Source organism: Stegostoma tigrinum, chromosome 13 (assembly GCF_030684315.1).
Source record: "Stegostoma tigrinum isolate sSteTig4 chromosome 13, sSteTig4.hap1, whole genome shotgun sequence".
NCBI classification, from domain to species: domain Eukaryota; kingdom Metazoa; phylum Chordata; class Chondrichthyes; order Orectolobiformes; family Stegostomatidae; genus Stegostoma; species Stegostoma tigrinum.
Window position 1 is genome coordinate 78,460,803 of NC_081366.1, and position 23,803 is coordinate 78,484,605.

General features: G+C 41.7%; 1 protein-coding gene across 3 annotated transcripts in view; it reads left to right on the forward strand.

Annotated features, from left to right (window-relative positions):
• The first annotated feature begins 1,463 nt into the window (after positions 1-1,463).
• The window catches only part of LOC125458557 (AT-rich interactive domain-containing protein 5B-like), a 90,382-nt gene continuing 68,042 nt past the window's right edge, over positions 1,464-23,803 (forward strand). For all 3 annotated transcript variants that reach the window (XM_048543944.2, XM_059650804.1, XM_048543945.2), the window contains exons 1-2: positions 1,464-1,557; positions 1,851-2,120. In XM_048543944.2, the coding sequence (XP_048399901.1) occupies positions 1,537-1,557; positions 1,851-2,120 (291 nt within the window). In that variant the 5' untranslated portion in view covers positions 1,464-1,536. The remainder of the gene's footprint in view (positions 1,558-1,850; positions 2,121-23,803) is intronic.

The window sequence follows — 23,803 nt, forward strand, 5'->3', positions numbered from 1 at the left end:
ACCTTATCAAAGGCCTTCTGTAAGTCCAGATAGACAGCATGTATTGGCTCTCCTTGATTTAACCTGCTATTTACTTCCTCAAAGAACTCTAACAGATTTGTCAGGCATGACCACCTCTAGATGAAACCATGCTGAATTTTACTGTGCACTTCCAAGTATTCAGAAATCTCATCCTTTACAATGTACTCTAAGATCTTACCCACGACCGAGACTAGGCTAATGGGTCTGTAATTTTCAGTCTTTTCCCTTACTCTGAAGAGTTACACAGACGTGTATGTAAATCTCAGATTCCCATTTTTTTACATTCCTGGTCTCAAATTTTGAAGGAATACCAATCAAACTTGTGTCAGACACATACTAGTCTGAGATAATGGGAACTGCAGATGCTGGAGAATCCGAGATAACAAAGTGCGAAGCTGGATGAACACAGCAGGCCAAGCAGCATCTTAGTAGCACAAAAGCTGACGTTTCGGGCCTAGACCCCTAGTCCGACTCATTTTCTATAATTTGAAATAAAGCTGCAGTATGTTCATTTCCAAATATTACTCTTTTTTCCTCACCTTTATTTCCAATGAGGCTAACAAATTCGGACATCTGACCTCCCTTAATGCAGGTTCACTCTTGAAAACTGGCTTCCTAACCTGAAGCTTTACAAGGTTTGTGCCCCCCCCCCCAACATGGTTCTCCCCACCCAAATCATATCTGCTGTTGAAGAATCCCTATTTGTAACTTTACTGGCACTGTTTACCACACTTTCTCAGCCTAGCATAGTGTAATCCCAGGTTCTCGGAGTGTGTTGGCATGGATTTTTTGCTTTGAACATATCTTTCCCTTCACAGGTTTGTACTTTCTGTTTTAGATTTCCAGTTGCTCTGCTCATATCCGGAGCATCTCTCTGCAGGAATCATCCCAGATACAGATTCCTCATTATCTCCCTCTCTGCAGGTTAGACATTCCCAATCCCAAGTGTCTGGCTTTGTTCTCCACAGGAATGTGAATTCTGAATCCCAACAATGCTTTCCAAGATAACAAGGTATAGAAGTGGATGAACACAGCAGGCCAACTGCCCAGATCTTCAAAATCCCATCAGTGTCTGTGACATCCCAATCCCACATTCCCATGGAAACTCCTTCCCATTCCCCAACTCCTGTGACGTCACGGCGTCCTAGCCGCTGCATAAAGAATAAAAGATAGTTTATTGCCAGGGTATTTAAAAAGAAACTCTCGGAAATAGAAGTTTACAGTTTAGCTTTTAGCAGGATGGGGAGAACAAAAGCGGTGAGAAAAATAAACAGCCGGCTGTGAGAAGGTACAGAGGCTGGAGTAATATTAGGACACCGTTTGCAGGTTAAGATCGGCTGAGGGCTGGTTTGGGACGGTTTCACTCGGTGTTTTCCCTGGGAAAGCCGGGTGAATTGTTTGTTTGTTTATTTACTTTTCCCTCTCTGCCTGCCTGTGCAGTGATTTAGTGTTTCTGAATGAGCGAGGCGTGTAGCTGCCAGGACCTTTTGCAGAGCTGAGTTGCCGGAGGGAGATATGGAGCCGCGGAAAATCGAGGTGAGAGAATTATATATATATATAAAAAGTTTTTTTTTAAAAAAAAACCTCCTTGTTGAACAAAACTCCTGTGGGATAGGAAGGGGTGAGTGGGAGAGCTGTGTGATGAGGAGAGGGTGGTCTGGGAGTTTGCTGGAGGGGGTGAGGAGTTGTGTAGAAAGGGGGAATGATGATGATGAATATGATGAAGAAGAAGTTGGATACAATGTCTCCCGGCTGCACCCCGCGAATACTTTGTTACTAAATGGCTCTCTCTCTCTCTCTCTCGTTGTTTCCTTTCGCGCCGCCGCCAGTGGGTCGGACCTCCGTGCGGTTCCCACGGACCGTACACTTTCTACCGGGCTTTCAGCGTGGCCGAGGCGGCCTCCCCGGGCGGCGGGAAGCCGCTCACCGCCAGGCTCGGCCAGTTCCTCTTTGTCCGCTGCCAGCCGCATGAGCCCGAGTGTATCGCCGAGCTCCAGCTGCTGTGGGAGGACCGCGGGCGCCAGCAACTGCTCGCCAGCACCAGGCTCTACTTCAGCCCCGAGGATACCCCGCAGGGCCGGAGCCTTCACCACGGCCAGGTACGGAGACCACTGCTGCAACCCTTCCCGGGGGAAGATAAACAGGGAACTGGGGATGAGCTGGGGGATCTATAGGGTGATGGCTCGGGGTAAATAAGGAGCTGGGGGATCTATATGGTGATGGCTGGGGGGTAAACAAGGAGCTGGGGGATCTATAGGGTGATGGCTCGGGGTAAATAAGGAGCTGGGGAATCTATAGGGTGATGGCTCGGGGTAAATAAGGAGCTGGGGGATCTATAGGGTGATGGCTGGGGGGTAAACAAGGAGCTGAGGGATACATATGGTGCCGGCTGGGGCTAAGCCACAGCTTACCGGGAGCCGAACATTCCTTCATTATCGCCCCGAGAACCCTCTTCAATACTTTCCACTCACTTCAAGGTCAGATGGTCCCTATTCACGCCTGACCCTTAATCACTGCCTGTTCTGCCCAGTGCTTTCTGCATTTTCCAAACCCCGAGTTTCAGGGCAATTGAATTGCTCGCTGTGATTATGATTTTCTTTCATCACTCTCTCCCTTCCATTTCCTGACTCGCAGCTTTTCTCTTTTTCCCCGAGATATTATTTATATTTTCTATCTTGGAAACGGATCCAAAGAACTTGTACATTTGCCATCTCCATTATAAATCCCGAATCGCTCTTGTCCTCAAAACAAGGGTTTTTTTAAAATTAAGCGATATTTTTCAACTACTTCGAAGTTCTACCTGTGTAACATTATCTGTGGTTGGGTGGAGGCATTACAGAGTTATTTCCAGGAATTTGCAGAGAAGCCTCGTACTTTTTTTCAAAAACAAAATCTTTAAACAATGTACGCGACAATGTTATTGGCGCCGCTTCAAAACTGCAAAACAACTTTTTAAACGATTGGTATCGCTGTGATTCAAAAATGAAATAAGGGAGAGATTAAACTCTCGCTGCAGTTTGATCTCTGCTACAAAGGGCGTGAATCTCACTGTTTCCCGTGTCTGCTGTTTGCGGGTTAAGATTCAGTTTGACGGCAGCAAATATTACAGTGATCTGCAGCTATGTGGATTTAATCCCCGGGCAGCATTGTAGTACAATGCAATTATTATCGTGAATCTGCAATTGACCGGAGTTGAGCTCCGCAGTCCCTGCTCTCAGAGCAATTGCTTCAAGGTGGGCTACCTAAATGCAATATTAATAAAATGAAAGCTTTACATAGCTGTTTTTATTTATAGTTTTTCATGCTAAGTGTAATTTGGAATTCAGTGGAATAATCTGTTCCGATTCAGACCAAGCATTTCCTGACAAACGAGTTTGACTTTATTTCCCAAGAGCAAATGGAAAGGCTGCCTCTTTGATGAAAGTAGGCCTTTTATTCTGTCTCAATTATTTTGTCTGAAGGAGTTTTTTAGACTTTGGTGTTTTGCAGTAAGTCAACCATTATGCTATAGAATTTTTACATCCGCTAATTATAGTGTTGTCTCCTTGCATTAACTCTAGTAGTAGAGGCCAAGAACAGGCTGAATGGTATTATTGCAAAGCATTTTCTTTTAAACAGTCAGAACTGAATGACAACCATAAATCCTACAGGATATCTTTATATGATATCAAAACACATTATTAGATTCACATCTTGATGAGATTCCCTGTTGTTGTACTTGTTGTTTTCATAAGAAGCCAGTAAGTTTTTTTTTAAAGAGTATTCTACTCAGGGGCAAAGGAGATAGTCCTAGAGCTATACAGCATGGAAACGGACCCTTTGGTGCAACTTGTCTATGCCGATTAGATATCCTAAATAAATCTAACCCCATTTGCCAGCGTTTGGCTCATAGCCCTCTAAATCCTTCCTAGTCTTTTACGCAGAGATAGTAAGAACTGCCGATGCTGGAGTCTGAGATATCACAGTGCGGAGTTGGAGGAACACAGCAGGCAAGTTGATGTTTCACGGAAGGGTCCTGATCCGAAATGTCAACTTTCTTGCTCCTCTGCTGCCTGGCCTGCTGTTTTTATCCAGCTCTACATTGTGTTGTCTATTCTTTTGCCCATCCAGATGCCTTTTAAATGTTGTAATTGCACCAGCCTCCACCACTACCTCTGGCAGCTCATTCCATACACACACCATCCTCCACATGGAAAATATTGCCCCTTAGGTCCCTCTAGATTTTTCTCATCTCACCTTAAACCTATGCCCCGCTAGTTTTGGATTTCACCCACCCTGGGGGAAAAGACTTTGGCTATTCACCCTATCCATGCCCCTCATGACTTCATAAACCTCTACAAGGTCACCCCTCAGCCTCCAACGCTCCAGGTAAAATAGCCCCAGCCTATTCAAACTTGCCCCATAGCTCAAACACTCCAACCCTGGTAACATCCTTGTAAATCATTTCTGAACCCTTTCAAGTTTCACAACATCCTTCCTACAGCAGGGAGATGAGAACTGAACCTAGTATTCCAAATGATGACATGTAGGACAGGGAATCCCTGACAATGTTCTGAAAGATTGCAGCAGCTGCCCAAAGTGCAGATCTTTGTTGGAATGTTACAACAGAAAAAGTATTTAATTTTTGTCAATGAATCTGGGTTACTGTCAACAGTACTTCCCTGAATGCATGCTGGTTAGCACTAAATGTCTTTGGATTATTCAAATAGTTGAATAAAGTGACAAATTGTTTCTTGTTCAAAAAAATTACTTCAGATGGTCGGAAGAAGGTACAGCAGTAGCTATAACCTGTAGTTTAATTTCCAGTTTCCCTTGCGTGCCTCCCCCCTCCCCCCAACCCCTGTAGTTTATTTTTTAATCTTAACTGTCATACTGACTGTGTACATTCCTGGGGTACAATCAGATTAAGCATAAACTTATTGAATAGTTGAGCAGGCTCAAGGGGCTGAATGGCCTTCTTATGTTCCACATACACTTTTTTTTTCTTTGAATGTTCATATCTGTGTACAATGTTGCCCATCTCCGCATGAAGCTCTGGTCCATCTTCTGGCGAAAACATGATGAATGCCTTTGTTGCCTTGCTTTCTGTGAACTTGAGCTAGTACAATATCTGTATCTTGTTCTGTGCCAAACCTTGCCATATCTATTATCCTAGTTGTTAAACTACATTGGTTTGAATTCCAAAATTCTTGTCCTTTGTATTTAATTTTTTCATGCTGTTTCATCATTCCTTCTCTGTAATGTCCTGCAGCCCAACCACATTAAGACCCATTGACAAGAACATACCGTTGCTCTGTGTACACCTCACTACTTAGTGCTCATTATTGACACCAGGCTTTTTCCTGCTTTGGTTTCATGGTCTGGAATGACCTTTTTAAACTCAACGATGCCTCCATCACCTCCTTTTGGGACTCTTCTTAAAATCTAGCTTTTGATCACATTTCTGTTATTCCTTCTAGTAAGACCCTCTTTGTTTGCTTTTTTTGTTTTGTAAAGCACTTTGGATTGTTGTTGATGAAGGCAAAATGTTCTAATTCTGTGTTGTCAGAAAGGTTGGAAAACAGTATAGATTTGGATTTGAACTGCTGGGGCCTATAAAAGATGTGGAACAGTCACTTGCTGCAAAAATGAAGTGGGGTCCCTCTAAAGCCGCACCTTTTGATTTATGGAAATACTTCAAAAAGTTGGACTTAATTTATGTTGAGCATTTGGAAGTGTATCATTTACATTTGCAAATAGAAGTTTGAATAGTCCTTTATAGTTAAACATTGTTGAGGAACGGGACACAAGTAATGTTCTGTGATCTTGGAGGAGAGAAGTACTCCTTAATTTTCCTTTTGATTTGTAAAATAAGATGTGACTGTGGAGAGGATGTTTGTATGTAAAGGCATTGCTGAACTTTAGCTAAGTAACTTCCAGTTCTGATCGTGTGTCATTATTGTAGAAATTACAGTAAAGATGGAGGCAATTTGGTCCATGTGTACTTCTCAACTGGATGTACTTGCCGTAATCTAATTTTCTCTCCTTTGCCAGGTGTTTTATATTTCTTGTGAAATGAATTAAATTAGTTTAGTGGTCTGCATTTAAAAAAAACAGCTGCTGTAAAGAATTCTGCTCTTCCAATGCTGTGATTAAAAAAAATTCTAACCCCTCCAGCCTTCCAATTGACACCCCTTTGATTCCAACTACAAAAACACAATCTTGCATTATTATCTTCTTAGAAACCTTTCAGAAGTTTAAAACTTTTTTTAAACAATTCCAGTGAAAATGTTCATTTATTTAACTACTTGTATATATTTGATCTTTATCATTCTGGTGAATCTTCATTACATTATTTTCATAGCAACAATATCTTTTAATGTAATGTCAGGAAAGGCACACGGCATTCTAGCTGTCACCAAATTAATTGTATGACTTTGTTTTTACATTGATTTTGAATGTATATAAATTCAGAATCCTGTTCTTTCATGTTTTTTCTACTTGCACTGTCACTGTTATGCTTCATACAGCTGTTCCACTGATCTTTATTCTGCTGCATTATGTTAAGAGTCTTAAGTATTTAGATAATGTTTCCTTTCATTGTTCTTTTTCCTTGAAGTGATTAACTTTGTAACTCATTGGACTTCAACTGCTAACTATTTGTTACACAACATTCTCCCTCATCACCAAACTTTTTACATTATTCCTCTTTATATTGAGCTAATTGTGATAGATTTCTAATAAGGTCTAACTGCTGGATAGTGGAGCTAAGGTGTGCCAACTAATTATCTTCTACCTTAACTATCTTGTAAAATTATGTCTCACTGTTGAATTCTTTCTGGGTTGAAATAGATTGGAAGTGTTTACCATTTTGGCCCTGTTTCTAAGGCTGTGTGCCCCATTGTAATTCTGCCTCCATGATGGGGAAACGTACTGTACAATATTGAGACTCCAGGAGAGGAAGAAACATGTTGGTTCCCTAATAACTCTTAGTCAGACTTGCTTATCAATACGTGGCCTGTTTGGGGATCTATAATTACTTGTTTCTGAACCAAAACTGTAGAAAATCTAAGCAGAGTTGCAGGAGAACTAGATTTTATACCTGTTTCACTTCAGATATAACTGGTGGTTCTCTCTTGGCAGCTCAATTTGATGACCAATTGCAGCAGATTTTAACAAAATATTATTGCAGCGCAATAGTTTTTACTCAATAAAATTCTTGTTTCCTGAATGCATAGTCAACTGCTAACTATTTGTTACACAGCATTCTCCCTCAACAACAAACTTGTTACATTATTCCTCTTTATATTGAGCTAATTGTGATAGATTTCTAATAAGGTCTAACTGCTGGATAGAGGAGCTAAGGTGTGCCAACTAATTATCTTCTACCTTAACTATCTTGTAAAAGCATGTCTCACTGTTGAATTCTTTCTGGGTTGAAATAGATTGGAAGTGTTAACCATTTTGGCCCCGTTACTAAGGCTGTTCTGACTGTGCCCTTTTGAGAGGCAGAATACAATAAGTGTTACAATTTATAAATAAAAGTTTAAATTGTGATATAAAGTACAAATACGTCAGTAGCATGGTGCAAAATATTTATGCAAGAAATATTGATAACGAATCCTGTTACTCTTAAATAATCAACATTGATAAAATAGTCACATTCTTATGAATAATGTCCCATAGTTGAGCTGAATTTATGTTTGTAGACTTAGGACTCCATTTTGTTGCATGACCATGTTACATAGATATGAGAAAATAATGTGTGAAAACAGAATAGATTGAATAGTTATAGCTGAGGAAAGCAAATGTTTGACTGTTGAACATAATTTTGCTTGGAAGTGGGAAGTTCAGCCTACTTACATTCTGTTTTGCTATTTTAAATGTGACGATTAACTCTGTAACTCCATTGGACTACAACTGCTAACTAGTTACACTGCATTCTCCCTCTTTTGCTATTTTAAATGTGGTGATTTGTGGTGTAACCTTCAGAGAAAGAAGCCTAATTCAAGAAAGGGACAAGAAAGAAACCGAGAGCCCAAGAGAAGAAACTGAGGACTAATGATAAATTTTAAGTAAACCTAAGTGCAAGGGATAAATCCATGTGCACTTCCAAACAAAATATGCAAAGTGGCAGAGAACTAAAAGTGCCCACAGTAAGGTCAGGGGTGAATGTGGTTTTTTGAGGACTATTCTTGAACGCGACTTCCTGATTTTTTTTTTAAGGCCCTACCTTTTTCATTTTCAGAGATTTCTTTTTCATTTTTCACTAGCTCCTTTATTTGACATCATTATTTCAGTGCACCACCTTCTCGGACAGTGTTGAACCTCACATGGTTTGTTTCTTTATGCAGCAAAGAAGGCAAAAATAAAGATTCCTCGTGTAAAAATAAACATTTGTTAATATAAATAAATCTACCGTGCTCTGCTTGTTTTATGCCTTCAGCAAAATAAATAGTTAAATGCATGTGTAGGCTAAAAAAATCAAATTGATGCTGGCTATTATCTGGCAGCATTTTGCAAATTACATATCTCTATTTCTTTGTCTCCATTAATCAAATAAATATCGATTTAATCAGCCTTCCCTTTTACAGATTCATCTCTCATGTGCAGTGTCCTTTCAGCCTGTTGGTTATTGTAAATGTTTATAAACTTGGTCAGTAATGGATAAATTTCCACATTTTATAAAAACTGTGTGGTACCTACCTTCCCACTCACTCGTGAATCAACTGGTACCTAAATCAGATGCTGTGCCGCCTATCATCAGCGAGTACTCGGGCTCTGCTCATGGCCTGCCTGATCCACCCACCTGAAACCTGAGTGCTGCCCCTACACTCCTCCCTGAACAGCCGCTACTCTGCCCTCGTGAATCTCAGCTGTGTGATAACTGCAGCACTAGCCAATGAAACCTTTCTAATTCACCATGTGGCACGGCGGCTCAGTGGTTAGCAGTGCAGCCTCACAGCGCCAGGGACCCGGGTTCGATTCCACCCCCCGGGTGACTGTCTTTATGGAGTTTGCACATTCTCCCCGTGTCTGCGTGGGTTTCCTCTGGGTGCTCCGGTTTCCTCCCATAGTCCAAAGACACGCAGGTTAGGGTGGATTGGCCATGCTAAATTGCCCATAGATGTATCGATGGGTAAGCCGTGGGAAATGCAGCATAACAGGGAAAGGGTAGGGTCTGGTTGGGATACTGTTCGAAGGGTCAGTGTGGACCTGATCTGCCAAACGGCCTGCTTCCACAGGGTTTGTATGATTCCAAGAAATAGCCTGCACAGGTGATTGTTAAAGTTTCTTTCAGATCTGAAAGAAAACAACTGGCTAAATCTTTAGGTAAGAAAGAAGGCTATAATTGTAGAGTACGTGGGAAAATTCCATATTACCTTACTAATGTAACTTTTTTTGTTTCTGGGTTAACAGAGTACAAGAACAGATGAATAACAGAGCTATAATTAGATTAGATTAGATTCCCTACAGTGCGGAAAGAGGCCCTTTGGCCCAACAAATCCACACCGCCCCTTGCAGCATCCCACCCAGACCCATCCCCCTTTAACCCACACATCCCTGGACATTACAGGCAATTTAGCATGGCCAATCCACCTAGCCTGCACATCTTTGGACTAAGGGAGGAAGCCAGAGCACCCAGAGGAACCCTTGCGGACGCTGGGCGGAAGTCACCGGAGGGTGGAATCAAACCCAGGTCCCTGGCGCTGTGAGGCAGCAGTGCTAATCACTGAGCCACCTTATGATTCCTTATGAATTGTGTTGGGGAAGTGCACGGCATCTACTGATTCTTTATCCACAGCAGGTTATCTTCACAGATTGGTCAAATATGATTTCCTTTTCACAAAACAGGGTTAAGTCTACCTGATTACGTTGAATTTTCCCATGTGATCTGTTGTACTATCTTCAGTAGCCTAATGTCTGTCAGGGATAATGTTAGAAGTTAATTGGCCTGTCATTTCCAGCTTTCTATCTCCCTTTTCAAACAAAAGAGTTACATTTGCTATTTTTCTGTTTGAAAGGAGCTTTCCTGGAATCTGTCAAATTTTGTGAAATTAAAACTAACTCATTGACTGTCTCACCAGCCAATTATTTTAAGACCCAACGTCAAAGTCCATTCGGACCTAAAACAGTTGTTCAGTACCATTTTCCTGAATGACTCTCTCCCTTGCATTTCCGGACTTAACAGCTCTTTTTCTGGGATATTTTAAATATTGTCATCATTAAAGACTAAGCCAAAAAATCTATATATTATTTGCCATCTTCATTATTAATCCCCCACATTTATGTTCCATAGGACCAGCACACTCCTTACAATTACTTTGTTAAATATTTATGGAATCTCTTACTATCTTTTATACTTACAAGAGAAATTTAGCAAGAAATATAAATGTATGTTAATATTTCCCTCCTTATTAATTTTTTTTTGGTCATTCTTTGCTATCTTTAATATTCTGTCCAAACTTTTGACCTGCCTCTCACTTTTTATGCAATTGTATACTTTAAGTAGGGGGATGGGCGTAGATTAGGTCACTGGTCGGCGCAACATCGTGGGCCAAAGGGCCTGTTCAGCATTGTATTGTTTTATGTTCTAAGTCTGATTCTATCTCAAAGTTAATTGTAGATGGTGGAACTCCCTTTTGGAATTTTTCCTTCCTAGAAATGCACATTTCTTAGAAATAGAAATGCATCTATTCTGTAAATTCTTGAATATCTTCTAAATTTTTGCCATAACATCTGTATTGACATATCCCATGATCTAATTTGCCTGTTCATGTCAGCCAGCTCTGCGTTCATGCCCTCCTAGTTATTTTTATTTCAGTTTAAGATTATAGTAATGGGCCCACATTTCTTTCAATCAATATTGATATGATTGAATTTGGCAATCAATTATGGTTACTGCTACTGGGCTGCCTTCACTGTGAGGTCATTAATTCATCCCATCTCATTGCAAAGTGCTAGTTCTGGTGTAACCTGTTGTTTGCTACCTTAAGAAACTAGCGTGAAAAACTGTGAATAGCTGCCTTTGTCCACCTGATAAATTTAAATCCCCATGGTTATCACTTGTCCTTTTGCTTCGCTTCATTCTGTCACGTAACTGTTCGGGGACGTGGACAGCACTCCCACAAATGATACCTTGCCTTTACCATTTCTCATCTATACTCCAAACAGCTTCCAAATCCTAGCTGTTGGACCTATGTCATCCTCCTCTGGATGCTAATACTATAATTAATGTCTTCGCCTTTTCTTAGCTGCTTGTCCTTTCTGAATGTTATGTAGCCATTCAGTTCACAGGGTCACACACTGCCATCCTGCAGCCATGTTTGTGTAATTGCTATCAGATCATACCCTATGCAAATAGAATAATCAGTTCTGTTTCAAATGATACTTATATTCAGATGTCAGCTTCGTTTTTGGAGACCCTCACGGACTTGATGTAATAACAAGACACTGGCCTGGCTACAAAACACACTCGTTTATTATTAAGCAAGTACAAGTTGCGGAGGGTCGCTGTATACCACCCGGCACAGAGCACAGGGTGTGGTGAGCGATCCTCCCCGAACGGCGGACAGTCCCTGCTTTTTATACTCTTGTATAAGCCAATGCATAAATAAAAAAAATTACTACGTTCGGAATATAAAGAGAACAGTACCTATCTTCTCCTCTATCCATCTTCAGTCTGCCTCCCCCTCTCTCCCTATTTATTTCAGAATCCTCTCTTACCCCGCCCCCCCCCCCCCCCCCCCCCCCCCGGCCCCTTTCTGATGGAGGGCCTAGGCCCGAAATGTCAGCTTTTGTGCTCCTAAGATGCTGCTTGGCCTGCTGTGTTCATCCAGCTTCACACTTTGTTATCCCAGGATAGAGTATCGATTGTTCGCGAAGTGACTGATAATGGCAGGATGCGTTTTGAAGTCGCCAAAGTGACAGAATGCGATTTCAAGCCGCCGAAGTGTCTGGCTTGAACAAAAAGACCTGGCCACTTTAGTATAAACAGGAGTTTCATACCTTTACAGAAGTTTCACCCTCTTACAGAAGTTTCGTCCCCTTACAGAATTACAGAAATCTCACAGCTTTACAAACGTTTCCCACCCAATCCTATTCAGGCAGGAAGTTTAAGACAGTTTCCACATATCCCTGTGTGAGAAGATAAGGAACATAAATATTAATGGGTGTTATCTCATTAACATTTCAGACACAGAACCTTCAATTTTTATCAGTAATACAGCACAGAAACAGACCCTTTGGTCCAACCAGTCCGTACTGACTATAATCCCACCTGCCAGCTCATGGTCTATATCCCTCCAAACCTTTCCTTTCCTACTAGTCTAAATGACCTTTTTATTATTTTTCTAACCTCTTGCCTTGTTTGATTTACTCTTGGATTTGTACTGTCTATCCCTTCCTGTCTGGATATGTTTATCATCATTTCCCCTATCGATATACCTTTTTCTGTACTATGACCTACATTCTTTGGTTCGTCCCATCTTCACAAGTTTGGGCCCCTACCTCCAGTGTTGTTGTAAACCCTCCCTACTTCCCTGGTTATGTGGTTCACTAAAATCACCAACCCCAGAAAATTCGGGCTGTAAACCATCCTAATGATACTGATCCCATCTTCCCTAGTACTAGTGCCAGTGCCCTATAGATGGTTTCTTACAATGAATGTTAAATCTGTGTCTTCTGGTTTCCTACACACCTGGACACTGGGAACAATAGATATTGTACAGCCAGAAAATATTGCCCCAGCTAGCCCATATTTTAGCAAATGTATTGCTCTTTTGCTCAAAAGACTTGTTTGTTTTATTTTGGATTTGTAACTAGAGAAAATGCAGACATCGTTTTGAAATGTAATGTTTTCTTGCAAGGAAATCAAAATACTAAAAATCCCCATGACAGGCAGTTGCAACCGTAGATTGGAGGTGGCAGACCCTGGTTCAGTTCCCCAAAAGAGAAGAGTCTGGGGTGGTTGCGGGGGAGGGGGAGGGGGGTGGTGCGGTGCAGGGATAGGTTTAGACAGGAGATTGAAGGGAGCAGTGCAATGTGCTAGCCAAGGTAGGGATGGAACTTGTGGGTGGGTGCAACGTGGAGATGGTGGGGGTGAGTGAAGAAAGGTGTGTGTGTATTGTGGATGGGAATCATTAAAAGCACTTCCCAAAGGTAAGCAAATGGACAATTAACTCGGGGCTCGAGGGAACTGTCTTCTTCTTGTGAAGTCAGAAGGAGCATGGCATTCGCTTAGAATCCATCTCATCCCACGGTCTCCCCAGATGGACGCCGATAGATTCACACAATGGCCAGGGCAGTGAGTCACAGTCTGTGATGAAATGAGGGTTGCAGGTTTTCATGCGCTTGGTGGCAAACGCCTACACTGCCTTTGACTGCATTATCCTGTTGTTGAATACCACTACACTGCTGGTGGCACAGGAGCTGCACAGGAATTACTTCTAAAGCAGCAGACTTGATTTGTTTTGAAGTTCCATGTTATTCACAATTTCTCTCAGGTTTATTACTAAGAAAGTTTTCCATAAGAAGTTCTCCAACTTCCTGGAGTTTGATTAGAATATACAAAAATCACACTGGATGTGGCCTTACAGCTTATAACAATTTTGTGAGACAAATGCTGAGGTTATGTCTGGTCCTGCTCATTATACAGAGCATTTAGACAAATGGGATTTATTTTGCTTTCCTCCTCTATGTATCAGAGTATACTAAGCCAAGTCTTCTGAACCTATGCTGTTTCACATACTTCTCATTCCTAAAATTTCTGGTTCCTGCTTGTTTGCTTTTGGAGAGCTGTAGTGCAGGCATGTTCAGGGCCACAGTTACTCTAGGAAGATACTAACTTGACAGAAGCCAAGAAGGAAGGAAAAAATAGAAAGAACTTAAATATTTATTGCTGTGCAAGCCAACCATTTCCTGCTAGTCTGGACCATTAAAGGGAAAGCTCTACACGTTAAATATCTAGAGTAGAACAGTTATGAAATGAGAATAATGGTATTTCAAATGAACACGATATAACATTAAGAAATATTTGGGCTTGAAAAATGTATAAGTTGTACCTACTGTAATCTCTTTGGGGTGGCTTAGCACTGCTGCCTCACAGCGCCAGGGACCCAGGTTCGATGCCAGCCTCAGACGACTGTCTGTGTGGAGTTTGCACATTCTCCCCATGTCTGTGTGGGTTTCCTTTGGGTGCTCCGGTTTCCTCCCACAGTCCAAAGATGAGCAGGTTAGGTGGATTGGCCATGCTAAATAGTGTTCAGGGATGTGTAGATTAGATGGGTTATAGGGATGGGTCTGGGTGGGATGCTCTGAGATTTGGTGAGGACTTGTTAGGCCGAAGGGCCTGTTTCCACACTGTGGGGAATGTATGATTCTTTTATCGTGTTTGTGACAAAGCTGTGTATTCAGCAAGTAAAACCTAGAAATTTTGTTTAAGTTCCTGATGGTTGTGCTTATTTCTGCTTTCAAAATTCCTTCTGCCCAGAATACGTAACAAGTGAGTTACGTTTTTGATTTTAAGGTTGCAGGTTTTTTTAACTCGTCAGGCTTGCCTAACACGTATTGTCGTCTTGCTGCTCAGTAACTACAAGCATGCAGTATTGTAGAACAGCATTTCACAAGATGTTTGATTTGATTTATTATTATTAACCTGTGCAAACAAGGTACACAAAAAGCAAGATCAGTATTAGATATACTGGTGGTGTTCTGTAGGAGATTTGAGGGGATTTTGTCATCATCGACTTGCAGTGTTTACAGCTTTTGTCTCCTGGACTGCAGGCTGAGTCTGATATATGAAAAGGGATCTTTTAGATGATTTAACTCCCAATGTATAAATTTATAAAGTAAAAGCTCTAGATGATGCAGGCATGCTGTGGAGAGGAAGATGAGAATCAAAGGGAAAATTGATTCTGGTGACAATTGTGGTTTTTGAGTGGCTGTGTTATTGAGTGAAGTCAGATCCCGGTAGTAGTTTTCTGTGGAGGAGGATGAGAAACCTAAAGAAAGGAACTGGCTAATTTTAAACGTTTTTGAGGGTGTAGTATTTAATCCTGGATAATAGCTATCAGTTAAAATGTTTCTGGGTTTTCGTCTTCTCCTGAAGATTTTGGATTTTATTTTCTTGTCAGTATATTTGTAAAAATCCAAATTTTCTGTTGTGCAAATGTTACTTGATGGGTGCGGAACTTGATGAAGCAATATTGGGTTTTTCAGTGCTCGCTTTCTGTTTTTGAACTGCTTCAATATGAAACTGCTTACCAGTTTAAATTACATTTGGTAAAGATGCTGTGAAAATGTTTGTTCCCAATACATTGGGAAGTGAGACTGAAGTAAGACAAAGTAGTTATTGATAATGGGAACTGCAGATGCTGGAGAATCCAAGATAATAAAGTGTGAAGCTGGATGAACACAGCAGGCCAAGCAGCATTTCAGGAGCACAAAAGCTAGACCCTTGTAGGGTCTAGGCCCGAAACATCAGCTTTTGAGCTCCTGAGATGCTGCTTGGCCCGCTGTGTTCATCCAGCTTCACACTTTGTTATCAAAGTAGTCATTGAGCTGGTTTTAAATAGACTAGTGAACCTGTGTGGCTTATTATGCTCCCATGAGGCATCTTGCAATACCTGAAATTATTACCTGAAAGATGTGCTATGAATTCTGGTTGATGTTGGAAGGGAGAAGAGTAAGCTTGTATTATTACTGCCTGTTATCCACATGTAGAATTATATGACATTGTTTTAAGAAACAGGCCTGGATTTTTGACACTTCAGTTCATTCAACTGAAAAAGCTTAATTAACCTAAAACAATCAAAAAGGATGGGGGATTTTGAGAATAGGGGTCACATTTTTAAGGTGAGAGGGGAGAGAGTTTAAAAAAGACATGGGGGGCATTTTTTTTTTAGAAAGAGCTTGGTTCCTGTGTGGAATGACTTCCCTGAGGAAGTGGTGGATGTGGGTGCAATTACAATCTTTATAAGTTATTTAGATAAATACGTGAATAGGAAGTGTTTGAAGGGATATGGACCAGGAGCATGCAGATGGGACTAGTTTAATTTGGAATTACGTTCAGCATGGACTAACTGGGCCAAAGGGGCAGTTTCTGTGCTGCATGACTTTACAAAAACAGAAATTCCTGGGAAAATTCAGCTCTGTGGAGAGAAAGAAGAGTTGATGTTTTGGGTCCAGTGACCCTTCTTCAGATGAATAGGTCGTTTGGCCCCTTAACCTTGCTTTAGCAGTCAATGAATCATGACTATTCAATATCAGCTACACTTTGGCATACTGTCTTCATGTTCTTGATTTCCTTAGTATCCAAGACTCTAAGGGGAGGTTGATCAGCCTTAGTAATGACTTGCCACAGATTTGCAGGACAGGGTCTAGGCAGATCAGTAGGAAAATTAATTTGCCACTGATCAAAAGGACCATATAGCTGTAAGACTAGTAATTACTGTTAATTATGTAGCAGTCTTCTATCTTCAGCTGCAGAAATTTGAAATGTGCAGCATTTATTTCAATCTGTGGATAAAGTTTAAAGGAATAAAAAATTCAGTTTAGCTTCTTGTATCCAGGTTTTTTTTATTGCATTTGGATATATTCTGCCAGGATGAAAATAATTTATCAATTTACCAAACAATTGGTGTAGAGTTTTAATTTCTGGGATGTCTGTTTAATCGGGTCATGTAACAAAAGTCTCTCTCTCTCTCTCTTTCTCTCTCTCTCTCTCTTTCTTTCTCTCTCTCTTTCTTTCTCTCTCTCTCTCTTTCTCTCTCTCTCTCTTTCTCTCTCTCTCTCTTTCTCTCTCTCTCTCTGTGTCTCTCTCTCTCTCTCTCTTTTAGGGCAGGGGTTTATTGATATGATTACCTCTGATCAGGCCTTTGTTTGGATACACCGAGTCCAGATACATGAATACACCTTCAAAGGATCAGAATGCTTCAGTGGTCGCCTGCTATCTATTACGGGAATGTTTGGGTTGTTTTCCAGTATTTGGGGAACTAGTAGGTATGCTCTGTGGGGTTGAGCATGAGTTTGACCATGAACTGAGGTCACACAAGAGCAAGGCTGGCCATCAGAAGACTGTGTAGGAGGAGGGGTTGAAGCACTGTCCATGGCAGGAAACTGTATTTGTTCAGGATATTCAAGGAGCAATTCTGTTACCTGAAACTCAGCAATGAATAACATGTGAGACATGAGTACTTCAGCCTGGGTAGCCTCACTATAACCTGCCGCCTGCTGCAGCCACTGTGGCAGTGGCAGAGTAGCGTAAGGCCAGCGTTTGTTGGTGGCTGAAGATGAGTGTGATCACAAATTTTTGTTTCCTACTATTGATGCTTGCCTTGTGGTTTACTGTTCCCTCATTGCGCAAGGGAGGTTATTGAGGTTCTCCATTCTCAGACAGTAATGCCCATTTTGTTCTGCCTTGCCAGAGGTAGGTAGGTGGAACAAGCATCAGTGACTGCATTCCAGGCTGATTCACTGATGGGTTTAGACTGGTAAAGTTAGGAGGCAAGATACTGGTTTTCTGAGGGAACACTGGGGTTTTTGCTTCATGGAGCCTAGGCTGCTTCATTAACAGGAGCCCATAACATCCCACCTAATGTGACAAACTGGAGACAAGCTGCTGGATGGCTGTGATATCCTGCAGATCTATTTGCACCCTGCGATCCACAGCCATGCCAGTAACTGTCCCCAAGTTTCCAGCACAGCACTCGTGTTGTCTGGTTACTGCCTGTGCTGCATTGGAAATTGCAACATTGTCTGTCATAGGCTGCATAAAATCCATGAATTAAACTGGCCCAGGGCTTGCATGGGAGTGAAGTGAAATTCATGCTGGAAGAGTGATTGGTGACAATAATGTGCTCTGTTTGGCTGGTGCGCCTTTTATGGTTAAATAGTTTGTCCAACCTGCGAGTTGTGGAAGTGAAGCTTTCAACAGTGCTTTGCTTGTGAGAAACATATCTGTATTGCTGATGGAGCATGACTAATTCAGTCGGTGAATAATGGTCAGCTGATGGGTTGAGGCTGCTCTTGCATTTGGTGAGAAGTCACGTGACACCAGATTATGGTCCAACAGGTTTTTTCGAAATCACAAGCTTTTGGAGCGCTGCTCCTTTAGGTCACCTGACACAGGAGCAGTGCACCGAAAAGCTTGTGATTTCTAATAAACCTATTGGACTGTAACCTTGTTGTTATGTGACTTCTGACTTTGTCCACACCGTTGTATTTAGTGAGGAGATTGTCGAACCTCTTGTGACACCACTTCCAAGTTCTTGAGAGTTGACTCCTTGCATGGACGTGCACAGCTGTCTGCTTTCAATTCCCCTCCTGCTTGCTGTTTCTGGAGAGCCTCCTTACACCTGCATATTACAGGGCCTGCTCCACTTTTCTACCTCCTTGACTGAGAAAGCTGCAACCTGCCTTCTCTTGTGCTGTGCCATTCCTCACTCTGCCCCTGGTCAGATTCTCCTCATCCTGACTCCCGCTTTGCATTCCCCCTTTCAGGCTGCCTTTGAAGTTGCGTGACTAATCAGCTAAGCTGCTGATGCTTCCAGCCAGGGGTCAGCAAGGTTTGTGCTGGTTGGAGGCAGAGATCATTCCGATTAATGGGCAACGTAAAGCTGACTGCAGTGCAGTCGGTGGGAACTAGTTAATCGGGTGTTGAAATGGGGCTGGCTATCCAATTTGATGATGTTGGTATTTATGGTGAAAATAATGGGCAGAATGCAAAAATGTCCAAGGAAATCTGTGGAGAAGTGTGACTAATAGAGTGAGCCATTTACTCAGTGTTTCTATGATTTTTATTTGCATCCCAGGTAGAGTGGCAGTGAGGATGTGACCAAAGTTATGAAACCTGATAGTGTCAGGGTCAAACGGTGGTGTTGTCAAAGTGCAGATCAGCAGCTGGTAGTGAGTGAAATAACTTGGAGTCATCTTCGGTAAAGATTAAGTAATATTTACAGAGAACAGTCCTGCCCAGGAACAGGCCCTTCGGCCCACCGTATCTGTGCTGACAGTGATGCCATTCTAAATTAATCCCGTCTGCCTGCACATAGTCCTTATCCCTCTCTTCTCCGCCAGCTCATATGTCTATCTCTATGTCTCTTTAAATGTTATTATCTGTGTCTGCTTCTTCCACCTCTCCTGGCGGCATGTGCCAGGCATTTACTGCTCTCTGTTTTTTCAAAAGAACCTCATCAAAATGTTTTATTTGAAATAACTCAACCTAGCCCAGGTTAGGTGCCTTGCCTGCAGGAAGGTGACTGATGGTGTGTGATGAGAGAGAGCAAGAAAGAATCTACCAAATTCAACTTGCATCTCGGCCAGAGAACGGGGCTTTGCGGTGTATCAGATCCCACAAACTGATCAAGCTTATCTCGAGCAGAGAATTACTGCTGCATACTTGGCCCGGTTTTAATGTTAAGACCGGCGTGTTTCCATGGTAGTTGGAGCTTTTTAACAATAGCCATAATCCACTGATCTGACAGGAGCTGCCCAGTGGGAACATTTTCTAAAGATATTGAGAGAAAGCTTACTTGTATGAGGAGCTGGGCTTAATAATGGAATTCTTTTGTTCAGTGTAGAGTTACTCACAAATTAGTGGAACTATTTAAAATAAATTTAAATAAAAATTATCACCATGAAATTGTCTGCAGCAGGCAGTCGATAAAACTTCAAACTGGAGAGAGCTTTTGAAGAGTTTTTTTTTTGAAGCTTTGGTTTTGAAAGCAGATTTATTAAAGGGACTAGTTTGTCGGCTGTCTTTTGAGCAGACTTACTGGTGCTTGAAGGAGGTTTTTGTTTTCCTTGTTTTGGGTGAATGTACTTTAAACAGTGATCACTATTGGCATCTCTGGGGAAGACTGAATTGAACTGGTAACTGATCCTGACAATGGAGTATTGCAAATTACCCGAGCCACTGCTCAACCTGGATTCATATTTATTTAATTCCAATTAAATATGTGTTTTCTTTTCCTTAATTTCATTCCACTCCTCCTTTTTCCCTCGCTTTTTGGTCTCCTCAGGCCTCACTGAGGCTGAGGTGGACTCTGCATCATGCAGTACTGTTCTCAAGTCTGCTATTGACACGTATGTGAAGGTGACCCAGTTACCTCTCTGTCACAAATCAGTTGCCTATGTGCCCCACTTTCCCTTCATAACCTGGCTGAAGTTGGAAAGATGCAGCAGTTGGAGCGACAGTGTGCGAGAGAGCGGGGAGGAGAAAATGATTTATTGTATTGTTCAGTGCCATCTTCACTTCTAATGTTAATTCAGCTATTTTCACCACTGGGACCCAGTGGTATTAATGCAGGGAGTCAGTTAGCTCAGTTGGCTGGATGATCTGGTTTGCAATGCAGAATGGCACCAACAGCATGGGTTCAATTCCCACACTGGCTGATGTTACTACGAGGGTCCCACCTTCTCAATCTCACTCCTAACCTGCGGCATAGTGACCATCCCAATTAAATTCACCACCGGTTGTCCCTCTCTAATGAAGGTGTCACGCCATGGTCCTTAACAGCAACTGCTGCTGCTAGTATTGAATTCCCAAGAGAGGAAAGAATGATTGAAGATGCACACTGTACTGAACCTGAACTCCATTTAATACACTTGGGAATTTTTTACTCTTTTCGTCACCCCTTCCTCAGGGCTAATGTACTAGTCTAAACCAGGAATGGAAGTTCTCCTCTCTCAAGACAGAAGTCCATAAGCAGCAGGGCTGCCTCTGCCCAAGTATTTTTTATACAATTGAGTTTTGGTTTTTTTTAATGCAGTGTAAACTTGCACCCCGATCTTCTGTCTTCGAAATCATGCTAATGGGGGATGTGATTTTTCCATTGGTTTCTGGAGTTGAAAAACTGGACTAAAACATGAGGGATGCACGAAGAGGATCTCAAATTTTTGGGAGCTACATTAATGTCAAATACCTGGACAGTGCAGTTGATGCATGACATTCTGTTTCATCCTCCTAACCTCCATGTGGGTCTCAGAAAGCTAATTCCTCGAATTCTTAAGGAAAGACCCCTTTCAATGTGCTGATTTTGTGCTGTTGGATTGTAACCAGTTTTAAAGAGTTAATCCAAACCTTTAAAGCACAAAACAAAACGTGTGTGCACATCTATGTATTGGGAAATTATTTCTGTGGAAGATTGAAGAGGCTGGTGATCCTTGAGAAATCTAGGGTGAGACTTTAATCAGGTTCTTTGCAATTATGAAGTTGTCTGACCTGGTGCAAGTACAGAAGATGCTCCCTCTTGTGGGGAGTCCAAAACTAAGGGTCATTTAATGAATAAAAATATCAGGAGCAACCTGAACACGTAGAGAGTTGCTAGGATTTTGAACTTTTTATCACATGAAGTAGTTTGGACTAATTACTTTAAATGCACTTGCAACAGCTGGGTTTGCTGAATTCCTGTCTTAAATTCTCCGAACAAGGGAAAAATGAATAGAAGGATAAGAAGAAACCAAAAACACCTGTGGATGCTGTAAATCAAGAACCAAGACAAAGTTCTGAGGAAGAGTCACTGGCCCCAAAACGCTAACTCTGTTTTCTCCTTCACAGATGCTGCCAGACCTGTAGGCTTTTCCAGCAACTTTGAAAAGGATAAGTAGATTGGGTTACATAAAGTAGGGCTGCCTAGAACAGAAACATCAGAATGGACCATTTGTAAAATAATGTAATTGTACCTTCTGTTCTCTGACCCACCACAAAAGCCATTTTGGGGCCTCACCCAATGCAATCATAGATGTGAACCTGTATCCTAATACAGTAGCCTCGATAGGCTTGAGATATAATGCTGAGAATAAATAGGACATGTCACTGCACTTGGAGAAAGGGTTGTTTTACAGAAAAGGTTTCTTTTTAAAAAAAAAACGATCTCTGTAGTGAAGGTGCAGATTTAAAAGTAGTTAGCATTTGCAGTGAGAAGTGCTGACCACACTAATGTTGAGGCTGTGTTTCCCACTTAAAGTGGAGGATTTGCTTGAGTGGATTGGGATCTCTTCAGTATCCTGCTAGCTCTGAGAGTCACCAAGCCTTCTCAGATGTTAAACAAACTGTAATAAGAGTATAGAGAGGGTGGACGCGGTCTGGAAAATGAAATTAGGGTGGGTAAATAGCGGTCGCAAAATATTTCTGGCTGATAGGAAAACCCTAACGTATTTTGTATGTATTCCTAAGAGTGGATGACTAGGGAAAGAATGTGACCTATTAAAGACCAAAGGGGCAATCTATATGTGGAATAAGAGAGTATAGGTGAGATCTTAATTCAGTATTTCTCATCTGTATTTACAAAGGAGAAAGACATTGTAGTTGGAGATTTCATTAGGGATGGTGCGGTTCTGTTAAGATTAATAAGGAGGATGTGTTGGATATTTTAGCAGACATAAAGATGCATAAATCCCTAGGGTCTGAGATACATTCCAGGCTGCTATGGGAGGCCAAGGATAGGGGACCTGCAGAGATACTTACACTTCACCTATGGCCAGTGAAGTATTATGATGACTAGAGAATGGCTAATGTGGTTGTACAGGTCAGTTAGTCTGATGTCAGTGATAGGGAAATTGTTGGGAAAAAAATTTTGATTTAATCAATACTTGGAAAGGCAGGGATTGTTAAGGTATAATCAGTGTGAATTTATTGGAGGGATATACTGTCTGACTGACTGAGTTTTTCGAAAAGATGACTAAATATGTTGATGAGGGTGGTGCAATTGAAGTAGTTTGCAAGAACTTCAGTAAGGCTTTTGACAAGGTCCCCCATGGAAGGCAGGTCGAAAAGATCAGAGCCTGTGGGATCCAATGCAAATTGGCAGATTGGATCCAAAGTTGGCTTGCTAATTGGAGGTGAAGGGTGATGGTGGAGGATTGATTTTGTGATTGAAGCTTCTGGCCAGCTGTGTACCACAGAGATCAGAGCTGGGACCCTCGCTGTTTATAATGTACATTAATGACTTGGATGTAGATGTAAGAGATGTGAATAGTAAGTTTACTGATGACATGAAAATTGGTGATGCTGTTGATAGTGAGGAGGATGGTCTCAGGCTGCAGTCTGGTATTGATCAAATTGGGCAGAGCAATATCAGATGGAATTTAATCCTGATAAGTGTGAGGTGATGCATTTTGGCAGGTCAGCAAGGGAGGGATTTACACAATGTATGGTAGGTACCTAAGGAAAGTGCTGAGGAGCAAAGGGACCTTGACGTACAAGCCCGTAGATCCCTGAAGGGGTCAGAACAGGTAGACAGGTTGGTGAAGAAGGCATAAAGGGTGCTTACCTTCATTAGCCAGGGCATAGAACTTAGGAACAAGCCTTGTTACAACTTTATAAGACATTGTTTATGCCACAGATACTTTTTGTAGTTCTGGTTGCCACACTATCGGAAAGAAGTGAGTTTACTGGAGAGGAGACTCCCTGGGATAGAAAGGCTGGGTTAATTTTCCCTGGGGTATCTGATTGAGGAATATGACATTATGAGGGGCATAGACAGAGTAGATTGAAGAAAATATCTTTAACTCGAGAGGACGGTCGAAATATGTGGTCTCGCTGTTGCTTTTGTTCCTGTTTTTTTTTTCACTCTCTCGCTCTCTCATCATAAAGAATTGATGTGTATTTTCAATCTGGATTTTCATCCCTTGAGATGGGATAGTTGTGGGTGATACACAGTCTACGTGTGGTGGCCCATCGTGTAGGACAAGTTTGGATGGACTGGTGAACTTTGTCGATTTCTTCATTGTTAGTAGCTCAAAAATGAGAGAGGTCGTTAAAATGACAGTGGCCATCTTTTATATGAACTGCCAGTCTTCA